The sequence below is a fragment of the Mya arenaria genome, chromosome 13, assembly GCF_026914265.1.
Source record: "Mya arenaria isolate MELC-2E11 chromosome 13, ASM2691426v1".
NCBI classification, from domain to species: Eukaryota; Metazoa; Mollusca; class Bivalvia; order Myida; family Myidae; genus Mya; species Mya arenaria.
The window spans coordinates 29,053,284-29,066,082 of record NC_069134.1 but is presented as its reverse complement, the minus strand read 5'-3'; the positions used below and the strand labels follow the sequence as shown (position 1 = coordinate 29,066,082).

Here is a 12,799-nt window from a genome sequence, read left to right as displayed (position 1 = left end):
TTTGGAAAAAAATGAAAAATTGCTCTAACTTCTTCATTTTTTGACCAATTTTAATAAAATTTGAAATATAAACCCTTTATGAGGCACTTTCTAATAATTATACAAAAACAGAAAATTATTTATTAAAATCAATGAGTAATGAGTGGATTTCACCTATCGGAATCTGGATTTCACCTCGATTTCCGATCTATTTTTGGAAAAAAATGAAAAATTGCTCTAACTTCTTTATTTTTTGACCAATTTCAATAAAATTTGAAATATAAACCCTTCATGAGGCACTTTCTAATATGTATACAAAAAAAATAAATTATTAATTAAAATAACTGAGTTCTGAGTGGATTTCACGTTTTGAGTGGATTTCACGTGAAATCCACTGGATTCCTGTATCACCTCGCACCGGGAGTGACCCCCCTTTTTAGATTCTGAAAATGTGTCCGAAAATGTTTCCACTTAAAATGACCTGAAAATGGATCTCTTGGGAATGAATCGAAATTTGTTTCAAATTGCTCAACGGCAGAAGCGTTGCCTGAGAAAAACAGTGATAGATTGATTAGGTTACTTTTCTGAAAAACCAATATGAAAGACATCAGTGGAACAGAGTTTACTGCAACGAATAGAGAATTGTTTCAAACTGTATCTGTGACACTTGGAACAGCATGATTTTAAGTAAAATTCATAAATAAAAAATATAGTATGTGCAATCACTAAGCAAGTCTCGATCTATTACCATCAGTAGATTCGAGTTCAACCATATTTTAATCGTCTGTGAAGACACATAGGGATTACTTTGTTCTGTTTCGTCGTCCGAGGATTCGTCATCATCGGCGCCACACTACAATTTCAAAAACAAAACTTGGTATGTACAGTGTTCTTGGTCAGTAGATGACCCATATTGATTTTGGGGTCAACAGGTCAAAGGCCATAATAACCCTTAGTATACACATCTGATTTGCGGAAGTCTAGTTTTAAATTTAATGCTGCACACAGTTTTAACACAATGAAACTTGGACATTTGATGAATGTTGGCATCTGCAAAGAAAGTCCAACGTTCCATCTGCAAAGAAAGTCCAACGTTCCATTTTCAGAATTTGTTTTGGATTGAAGGACCAACTCTAATTAAATTTTGTTCTTCATTGTTTAATATAACGTTGAAGTTCAAATTGTATAATGATGGGTGTATTTGTTATAACACATTATATCCTTCATAACAATCTAAAAGCCCTTGTTTTAGCTCCTTATTGCTCATAAACATTTAAGCGAATGATAAACATTATTTTCAATCACCATCCATCCTTTCGCAACAATTCCAGCCCTTGCACTAATGTTCGAATATGGTGAAAACAGCGTCAACATTTAAAAGCAGCACAGACTTTTAAGTGCAAAAATGAGTTTTTTGTTCAAATTTTGATGAAAATATAATAGAGTAACTGGTACTGGGTTTTACTCAAGCACAATGTTTTGCTCAAGACTTTGTATTCTTTTAAATATTGAGCAATGCGGTTTATCAACATAATGCATGAAGTAATGTGCTTTTAAAGGGTACATCAAAAGTATTTTTTAATCATATCCTAATATTGTAAGCAAATCTCATCATGAAGAACGAAAGTTACAATGGAATAAAGATTTGCAGTTCTGAGTCAAGCGGGTCTGAACTCACACATGAGAAACTGGCCCTGATTTTAAAAACACTTTAACCTGTTTTGATAAATAAATCTTTTTCATGATTATCAGACATATAACTCCAATAATGAGAAGTCAAAAAACTTCTCAAAAAAGTAACAATATCAAAAATATTCATGAAAAATAGTGATCTTAGCATGATCCTGTTCTAACAGACTAAAGTAGCTTCAAGAAATCGACCCGTTTCGTAAACAAGGGCCAATATTCACACACACTCAGCATCCCAGGATAAACAAGAGCGCCGTGCAGTGGGCGCCAAGTGTCCCCTACCAGTTTAAAGCCTTGTGAAAAGGATGAGCGTGTCTCATGAGAATCTCCATGAAAACTTTAACAAATCCTACCAATAAATCAAAGTTGTTTAAAAGTCAACCCATCCCATGTGGTAGTGAACTAATGGCATTTATGGTAAACTTTATCCATCAAAATGCAACAGTTTAAGCCATAAAACCGACCAGATCACCAATGTCTACTTTTCACGTATTGCCCTCTATCCAAATACTAAGTTTCTTTAACTTAGCTTTGATACTTTTTGAGTTATCACAGGACCAAAATGGCTATAGTTTTAATGTCAAAGGCAATAACTCTGCATTACCTTGTCTGACGAAAAATATAAACTGAAGTGCATTATCTCCATATCACCCTTTTTCCATATACTAAGTTACATTAACTTAGCTTGGATACGTTTTTACTTATTCCAGGACCGATATTTTTTCAGTCAACAGCTATATTTTTAATAAGTCAAGGGCCATGACTCTGCATAACTTTGTCTGACGAAAAAAATAAACTAACGTGCATAATCTCCATTTTACCCTTCATCTACATACTAAGTTTCATAAACCTAGCTTTGATACATTTTGAGTTATCACAGGACCAAATTGGCTATATTTTTAATAAGTAAAGGACTATAACTCTGCACAACTTTGTCTGACGAAAAATAAAATACGTGCATAATCTGCAAATTACCCTCTTTCCACATACTCAAATTCATTAACCTAGCTTTGATACCTTTTGCGTTATACCAGGACCGTTTTTGGTATTCAGTCAACAGCTATATTTTGAATTAGTCAACAGCCATAACTCTGCATAACTTTTCCTGACGATATAAATAAATTAATGTGTATAATCTCCATATCCACATACTAAGTTTCATTAACCTAGCTTTGAAACCTTTTTAGTTATCACAGGACCAAATTGGCTATACTTTTAATAAGTCAAGGGCCATAACTCTGCATTACTTTGTCTGACGAAAAGAATAAACTAATGTGCATAATCTCCATATTTCCACATACTAAGTTTCATTAACCTAGCTTTGTTACTTTTTTGTGGACGGACGGAATGATAGACAGACGGAAGGATGGAAAGATGGACGGAGGGTAAATCTGAAGTGTCCTCCGGTGAAACCTGTAGGGGACTAAAAATACTTTTGATTTTCTACTTGACTGATGATAATGCTTTTCCTCTAAAGGCAATAACATAAAATATCAGTTAAGCAAGTTCATCAAGGTTTGGAACTTGAGTTACACTATGTAAATGTCATAACAAGATTCATTTTAATACATAACTTAGAGTGACTGGTGAATAAATAAGATCAGTATTCTATGTGCTGCTGTAATATGTAATCAACCCATAGGCTTAATTAAAATGGGAAACTGGAGTACCCGGAGAAAACGAACCTGTCTGGCTTGGTGACCACCAACTTAACTTACATGCTCCTATTAAGGCAATAGCTTGACAAATATCATCAGTTTAGCCAGTTTAGTGAGGTATGAAACTTAAAAAGTAGCTACACAATGTAAATGTCATAAAAAATATAATTTTAACATCTGGTTTAACTGCTAAATAAGTAGAGAGATCATTGGCGTCTCAATATGGTCAGTATTCAATGTGCCGCTGTCATATGCAGTCATATCATAAGCTTTATTAAAACGGAAACCAACCTGGTGAAACCCCACTTGTTCGGCCTTGTGACCAACATCCAAACTTACATGCTATCAGGCCAGAAATTGAGTGACATTGGTGAGAAGTGAGTGTGCTATAATAACTGCGCTTACCTGACAACCGATGTCTACATGAAAGGATGGCAGACGCCAATTCTATATACTTTCATATTTTGTTGGTGGTGGTGGTTTGATAGTAATACCCTCGAATTACTGGCCAGCAAGTGATGGGTGTAAATAAATTCAACCCAGTTCAATGGTTTTGACAAACAAAACAATCCATAGTTTTTCATTTATTATAAATGTGATTAAGAATAATTAGTTTACCTATAATAGATTTAACAAATAGTTAACATATCAATCAACAGTATTAATGGAAAGTAATGAACATGAAAACAGGGTTTGATTTCAGGGTTTTGAAACAAGTACAGATAATATACCAATAGCAAGAGCGCCATGGAGCAAACGCCAATGCCCGTCTGTTTTTTATTTCAGTCAAACAAGGGACATACCTCAACATTTATAAAAGTTATTGGCCTTGATTTACATGTGAGAATTATAATCCAAGTTTCATTTGAATATCTTTCACATTAGTTTCTTCAAATTCTTGCCAAAGTTAATTTGTGCACGATGCTGTGGTCAACAACACAAATTGCTATCACAGTACCTCTACTTTTTTTTCTTATAACAGACAAGCTAAAAATGGCTGAAACATTACAATCTGAAAATTTAGCATAAAACTGATTCTTGTAACAGAGGTTATACAAGGGGTGATCCAAAATTACCTGGACTGGCTTGCTGATTAAAATATTGAGTTGTTAAGTGTAACAATATAACAATATATAAACTGTTTGCCGGGTGCCCTTTAATATATAGTGCCCCTGTTCGGACCACTGTAACATTTGCACCATACACACCATTGCCATACAATATTTAGTGTTTGTAGCAGATACTCCCTGCCTCTTGATAATGTATATTTTGATGTATATTATTATACTGTATATTTTATATTAGAACAATCCTGTTTATTTTGGATCATCCCTCTTTTTGATCAAAGCATACCTGCGTTGTTCAGATAACATCAAAATTAACATAAATATAAGTGTAATGGAATGTTAAGCAAACAATCATAAATGGCCATGTTTTAGATCATAACAACTCCCGAAACAAACTTGATGCAAGAGTTGTACCAAAAATACAAAATTGATTCAAGCATGACTGATTCAACAGAGTTTCAAATCTGACTCAAGTGTAATTGTATTGGCAGATCCCATCAGACGAAGCACACATGACCCGAATCTAATCCAATTGGCAACCCAAAGAGTTTTCAATTTCAACCACGTCCATATTTCTAAAATTTCTTTAGAGTAACAAGCTTAATTATATGTACTTTGTTTCATTAAGCCAAGTTTCTTACTTAATTCTTCTTTTACTTAATAAAAATAAGTATATTGAGTGAATCATAAAGACAATTTCTTTTTTAAGTCCAAAAGCTCATATTTAGAGTGAGATACTATACAAATTATACCAAAACAGAAATAGCGACCTTAGTTTAATCCTATTATAAGATACTTACAAGGGACTTTACATAAAAGGATACAGCTGGCCAATTATTACATACACATGTATTTGTTTAAAATGAAAATATAGTTAAATGCAAGAGCTCTAAATTATACATAATTACATAAAAATGGTTATTGACAGTGTAAGATAAATATTATCTAATCAAGTTTCTCTTTTATCGGCAGACATCAAGTAAAAAGGATAGTTTCACATTATTTTTAAAAGTAACAATTAACAGAATAGTCTACATTTTTATGTGAAGTTTAGGATGAGGTACAGTATCTTGAATAATTAAATTAGGGATTGTCCTATTTTCCAATAAGGAATATTTCAGTATTTAAGAGGAACTTTGTTATTTTTGGGGTTACAGAACATTAACATGTGTCTTTATAGTAAAACAATATTTTGGAATATTTGAATTGTTCAAGTAATTCTGATTTTGGAGAGCTTGAAGTTTGAAATTTTAAGAAAACAACATAATTTATTGAACTCTTGAAATACATTCATGTAAAGAATATGATTTCAGATGAGGTTTTTTTCATAATTTTAACATGTAGGCCAACTCATACAGATACTATCCGAACTCCTTTCACTTCAATAGTGTATATGGAATGCTTCAAATCTGACAAGTGACAGGCAAAACGTTGATCGGAGAACACAAAGATAAAAATTGCTGTTTAAATGACTGAACACCTCATATGTCTCTTGTTTACATATAAAACCCCGTCCAAATTGGCTTAACTTAATTTAAGTAAGCCCAGTGATCTACATGTATACCGTAATGACAGAATATGTTTCTTGAATATTTTATATTTTTGAACGTAATATAAATAATTTATTTTGAGTAAATTAAAAGTCAAATTTCAGAGATATAAATATTTAAAAAGAATGGGTAAAAGGCTTCCTTACTGATTAATATTGTGAAAACATTTTTTCCCGAAAAATTGACAAAACTTGGTCACTAAATAATTAAGCCAATTTTCATTATATTAACAAAAGATCTCTTACCCAATATTTTTATGATAACTCAACATAGTTACAAATAAATATTTGCCATGAACGATATAGAAAAAATAAAATCTAATTCAATAAAAAAATTCAATGATCGACCCCAATTAAATAAGAAAGTGTCGTAAATAAACTTTTTTGTACAATGAAAACAAATCACAAGTTTTATTAATCAAAATCTAACAAACGCAACGCAACCACATCAAGGAAGATAATTATCGACTGTAGCAGAGATTTATACAACAAATATTGCTTATGTCACAACCTTGGAAAATTGATATAAAAATACGAAAAAACATCAAACATTAAAACCACGGAAAATATAAACAATATACACTGAAAATAATAAGGTTTTCTACGGTCTATATAATAAAAATCATCATAATGAATTCTCAAAACCCCCTTAACAATTTTTTTATTACCTATCTAGTTTCAGTAGTTTATCTAAGATATTCGCGATTATTATTTGTCGCAATTCTACAAACTATAGTTTATTTATTAAAGTCTATATGTTTGCTATGACGTCACAATGTAAAATTATTTACAACTTTCAGTGGACATTATAATATACTTTTGAAATGAATTATAAAGATCATCAGACGACCTTTGATGCAAAGAGCTTTTAGCAAAAGAGGAAACTAACTTGAGAAAAATGTTTAATATCAACAATTTACAAACGTGAGCCAATTAAAAATAAAAAATAATCGTAACAATGAAACCATACAAAAGACAAATGCATAATTTCATTTTCAAACATCTTGATTGCAATTTTAACCATAAAAAACAATGAGTCTTTTTGTGGTAAATTAAAAAAGAAGAGGTTATCTCCAGTTTTTCATAAAACAAACATCATTTTTCACTTCATATTCCTTAAATATTTATTCATCTCCACAAGAAATGTCTGGTTGCTAGGACAACACATTCATTATCACAGAGCCTTTTGCATTTTTCAAAATGTTCACTGCCTCCTCATGTGTGAGACCCTCAAGACTGGCGCCGTTCACGGACAGAATCTGATCACCGCGTTTGAGCTGGCCATTTTCAGACGCAGCTCCCTTGGAGAACACATTTTTCACGTATATAGGGAGATCCCCGTGTGGGCTTCCATGGCCGCCGACAATACTGAACCCCAGGCCGTCTACACCTCGTTCTAGGACTATTGTCTTGTATTGCGGTGGCACACTGAAAGAAGAGTGTATTGCTTTTTATAATAATCATATACTCAATTTCTTCTGTATAACAAATAATTAGCCAAATTCCTTAGACACTTATTTACACACTGAGAAAGAAAGTAACTATACAGCCACTTTTAATAGTGTGTACATAACAGTAACAACACAATAACCAGGGTCATACAATAACACGGTTAATCCATCAGAATGATTACACTTACCTTTCAAATCATGCAGTAATTTAGAAACAAACTGAAATGGTATGGAAATTTAAAAAAAACAAAGCCCATACTCATCGTCCTCAAAGACATTGTTGTCCTGCGGGCTGGATGGAGTGAGTTTTGTAGTGTCAGATGCTGTTCCCCTTGTTGAGCCCCTGGTTGATGAAGAACGCCCACTCACACTCACCTGCGTCTGCTCTCCTGTTGGGTGAAACAAGAGGAGTAATTTATGGAGTAAATTGCATCCTGCATAGAACCTTCCACATACATTAACAATGTTATGTTCTGTATTGTTTACACCAGAGAATGGAAAACCTACATTGTGTACTTTAAAATGTGACCCTACCAAGATATTAAGTGTGAATGAAGGATTGTAAACCCATTCTGTGTGATATAAGTAAGAAGGGAGAATGGTTAACCCAGTGTGTGAAGGATGGATAGAAAACCCAACTCCATATGACAAAGTATGATGGGAGAATAGTAAACTCACATTGTGTAAAATAACATGTTATTAAAAGCCTACCCTGAATGACATTAAGTGTGACAAGAGAATGGTAAATCTACCCTGTGTGACATTACATGTGAATTTAAACCCACATTGTGTGACATTACATGAGATTGAAGGATGGAAAGCCTACCCTGAATGACATTAAGTGTGACAAGAGAATGTGAAATTTACCCTGTGTGACATTACATGTGAATTTAAACCCACATTGTGTGACATTAAATAAAATTGAAGGATGGAAAGCCTACCCTGTGTATCATTATGTGTGACAAGAGAATGGTAAATTTACCCTGTGTGACATTACATGTGGTTAAAGGGTGTAAAACCTACCCTGTATGACTCAAAGTGTGACTTTAGAATGGTAAACCTTCCCAGTGTGACATTTCATGTGATTGAAGGATGGAAAACCTATCCTGTGTGACATTACCGGGTTAGTGTGACAAGAAAATGGTACACATATCCTGTGAGGCATTATGTGTAATAATTATTGAAAAACACCTATCCTGTGTGACATTAAGTGTGATGAGAGAATGGTAAATCTGCCCCGTATGTGTGATTTAAGGGTGGAAAACCTGACCTGTGTGACATTAAGTGTGATGAGAGAATGGTAAATCTGCCCAGTATGTGCGATTTAAGGGTGGAAAACCTGACCTGTGTGACATTATATGTAATGTGAGAATGGTAAACCTGCCCAGTGTGACATATATACCTGCCCTATGTTATGTTAGTTGTAATGGCAGTGTGGAATCCAAACGTATTTGACTTAAAATATGTTTAAAAGAGCATGTGTATCACAATGTGTGATTGGAAGATTGAAGTACCTACCCTGTGTGACCTGGAGGGTAATAGGAGGCTGGGAGGACTTGAGCAGGCTGACCACCTGGTCATGGTCCATCTTCTCCGTACTCACACCATTCACACTCAGGATCCTGTCTCCAACCTGGGAACATGCAGATGAAATAGTGCAATTTAAAACATGGAAACATACCATATTGATTATTAATCAGAGGCTCAAATCCTTTCCTAGCTCCAAAAATCAAATTTCTTTTCTGATTCCTATTCTGACATGTGAAAATGCCCCTGCCTGAGATTAAATCCCACTCCTAGCCGTTACAGCTGGATCTTATTTCTACTAAATAAGCCATTTCATACAATCATTGAACCAAGACATTGTGCTTTTAATGATTGACCTTATTAATATGAAAGATGGTCAATAACGATCAAAACAAACTTCTTATCTCCAGTTTGTGTGACCTTGGGACTGCCCGCCATACTAAGGCCAAGTGAACTTTGCCGGCAATTCTGAGCCTAAGTGATCTCCATCGCTATACTATGCCCAAGTGAGCTCCACCCGCTCTAATGAAAAAAGTGACCCATGCACAGCTGAGCCCAAGTGAGCTCCACTGACTATACAGAACCAAAGTGAGCTCCACTCGCTATACTGAGCCCAAGTGAGCTGACCCCACAATACTGATCCCAAGTGAGCTCTCCCAATAAGTTAAGCCCAAGTGAGCTCCCCCCACTGTATTGAGCCCAAGTAAGCTCCGCCACAGTAAGCTCCACCCAATTTACCCAAGTGAACTCTGTCCGCTAAACTGAGCCCAAGTGAGCTCTTCACTCTATACAGAGCCCAAGTGAGCTCCCCCCACTTTACTGAGCCGAAGTGAGCTCTGCCCTCTTTACAAACCCAAATGAGCTCCCCCCACTTTACTGAGCCCAAGTGAGCTCTGCCCTTTATTCTGAACCCAAGTGAGCTCCACCCACTTCACTGAGCCCAAGTAAGCTCTGCCCTTTATTCTAAACCCAAGTGGGCTCCACCCACTCTAAAGAGCGAGAGGAAACCTTGAGTGTCAAATTACTTAAAGTTTGCCTGATTTCCCTATAGGACTCTAAGGGGTAAGCTGCTGGGCATGTCCCCTTCAGATTAACAAATCCCGCCCACTATACTGGACCAAAGGGAGCCACCCGTTATACTGAGCCAGAAGAAGCCGTAAGCTTAAAATTACTTACTTTTAGTTTACGAGATCTCTCTGCAGGACCGCCAGATGTAAGGTTGGCAACAATGATGGGCGTGTCTCCAAGTGATGAACCGACTCCGCCGGCTATACTGAGCCCAAGAGAGCCGTTAGCATCGTGTTCAAGCTCTATAACACGGATGTGACTTATATCTTCACTGTTTTCTGAAAAGGAAACGAAAAGTGGGGGAAGATTAGTAGGAGGGATATTGATATTCATGTGAGGAAAATAAACAAAATATTTATCTTGTACAGATAGGGGATAAATTTCGGACAATATTCAAAATCGATATTCCAGTTTATCATTTTTTAGGCTTATATTTAGTACTTCATGTGAAAGAAAGAAAATACATGGTTGATCATTTTGACTTTAAAATGTGTTAATTTCTCTTTCTTAGTACCAAAACCTATCCGTTTATAAATGCATATGATTTTTGCCTTCATACACATTCCGTATAACAACTATAGCAAATCATATCAGATCATGTTAGTACGACTATACCAGTTGGCATGCTTGAAAAAATGCCAGGCAACTATAATTCATTCATTGAAGTTCTATTATTGTAATAAATATTCATGCATATCTGAAATAAAAACTTAAATAATATGAATTTAATTTAACAATGAAGTATATTCTCATGCAATAAGCTATATATAAAAAATGATAATGTGAACTTACAATGCTTCCTTCTTATTCATGAATCTTTGCTTCGACTAATTAAAAAACTTTTTTTATAAAGTTAAAAAATGACAGGGGAATGTATATGTTTGTGCTATAATGTTCATAAATAGAAAAGTTTATAATATCATGAACGTACCATTGTTGTTTATTGCAAATTAATGGAATTCATTTCAAGAGTGCAACCAGTTAAACCATCCAGCCAAACACAAACAATCTGTTGTTGTTGTTGCAATTGTTGTTGTTTTTCATTCAACAACATTAAATCCAGAGTTATTGGCCTTGCTTAACATGTGGGTGTTGCCATTGGCAACATGTGTACAAAGTTCCTTGAATATCTTGAATGGTTTTTGAGTTATGACCAAGGTTACTGTATCCAAGTGAGTGCATGACGATGAAGCAGACATCGAAAACAACACCGGTTACCGTATCCAAGTGAGTGCATGACGATGAAGCAGACATCAACAACAACACCAAGGCTTTACTCTTAAAAAATCTGTCGTCCAATAAAAACAATCGGGATAGTTATCAATTGCTTATTAAAACATAAAGGGTGGAAATGTCACTGGGCCGGCAAACTTTTCACTCAAATTGGATTAAGACCATTCATTGTATACTTTGTAAATAAAAGAAAATATATTGAATCCAAGTCCACATGCATTAATGTTTCGTCCAGGTTATCATGTGACTAGTAAATCTCTCCATTTGTTTGACAGCTATGAATATCTATATCATGGTGGTTTGGTGTCATGTCAACTAGCTAATGTGTTAACCATTGTGCAAACAGAAAATCTCTTGTATGTGATTGGCTGTAATACTTTTGATAAAACACAAGTGGTAACAAGCTTGGCCTGTATTCACTAACCTCCTGAGTTTGAGAGTCAGAATCAGAAAAGCTAAATCTTAATTTTATTGTAAAAATGCTACTTTAGAAGCAAAGATGGTAAAAACTGATGTTTGTGTTACGAATAATCTGTCCTACCATCAGGCACACATCTTTTGTCGAAATAAGTCATATTATAGATTTTTTGAAACATTTAAGAATTCTCTTTTCTGAGCCCGAGTCTTACACTCTGACTCAAGACATTTGTGTATACGGACCCTGTACTTTCGTTCGAAGTTTGATGACATTTGTATCAACTGGGTAATACTAAACATAGTTTAAACAAGAAGACACATCAAGATCAAATACCAACTCTGGTCTGCGGCTAGAGTTATGGGCTTCGATATAGACGTGTATTGTGAAATTTGATGACATTTTCATCATTAATACTAAACATAATTCTAATAAGGCGATAAATCAAGATCACCACCGGACAAATGCCAACACTTGTCTTTAGCTTTTTTTTCTGAAAAGCAAAGGACATCACTGAACAATTATTAAAGCAAGAGTAACGGGTCTTGATATACATGTGAATATTGTCTCTGTAAACATGAGTACCACTGTTTATATCTTGACTCTTTTATTGAGTTATGGCCGGTGACCATCTTTTGCTTTTCAAAAAGACATATCGATGAGCTTAAACATAAATAATTCTTGGTCTATATCAGTGCGATTGTGCATTGTAGGATTGTGGGATAATATCTTTGTTATGTTGTATGGAACTGTGTTATAGATATAAAAATACAAGTTGGTGGAGTAAATTATCTTACGACGCTTCGACATATACAGGAAGGAAACATTAAAAGCTGCTTGAAAATCTTACTGAAATCTTGCATATAAAACATGTTTTCAAAGTTTCATATCACTGCAGCATGCCAAAATCATTTTTTAACGCCCAATATATTTTAGGGTTGTTAATTTTTCTTTATATACTAAAACCTAAGATAAACTTAAAATATATCCAATAATCATGATAATTTAGAACAAGAAATGCTATTGTTAGAAGTCTTAATCATCTTTAAGATTTACCACGATAAACACATAAGAAATTGTTTTATCTTTTCTTTAAAGAGAACTTGTATGATAAAAAAATAATAAACAAAAGCATGCATAAAACTTGAGCAAGCAAATAAAAC

General features: G+C 34.4%; 1 protein-coding gene across 12 annotated transcripts in view; it reads right to left on the bottom strand.

Moving 5' to 3' along the window:
• Positions 1-3,897: 3,897 nt before the first annotated feature.
• Positions 3,898-12,799, bottom strand: part of LOC128214665 (multiple PDZ domain protein-like) — a 170,903-nt gene continuing 162,001 nt past the window's right edge. For 10 of the 12 annotated variants that reach the window (XM_052921243.1, XM_052921247.1, XM_052921246.1 and 7 more), the window contains 4 exons: positions 10,097-10,266; positions 8,912-9,026; positions 7,653-7,782; positions 3,898-7,370 (listed from right to left, as the gene is read on the bottom strand). In XM_052921243.1, the coding sequence (XP_052777203.1) occupies positions 7,097-7,370; positions 7,653-7,782; positions 8,912-9,026; positions 10,097-10,266 (689 nt within the window). In that variant the 3' untranslated portion in view covers positions 3,898-7,096. Of the gene's footprint in view, positions 7,371-7,652; positions 7,783-8,911; positions 9,027-10,096; positions 10,267-12,799 lie in introns of those variants that run through there. The other 2 variants (XR_008257953.1, XR_008257954.1) reach the window with 1 other exon arrangement.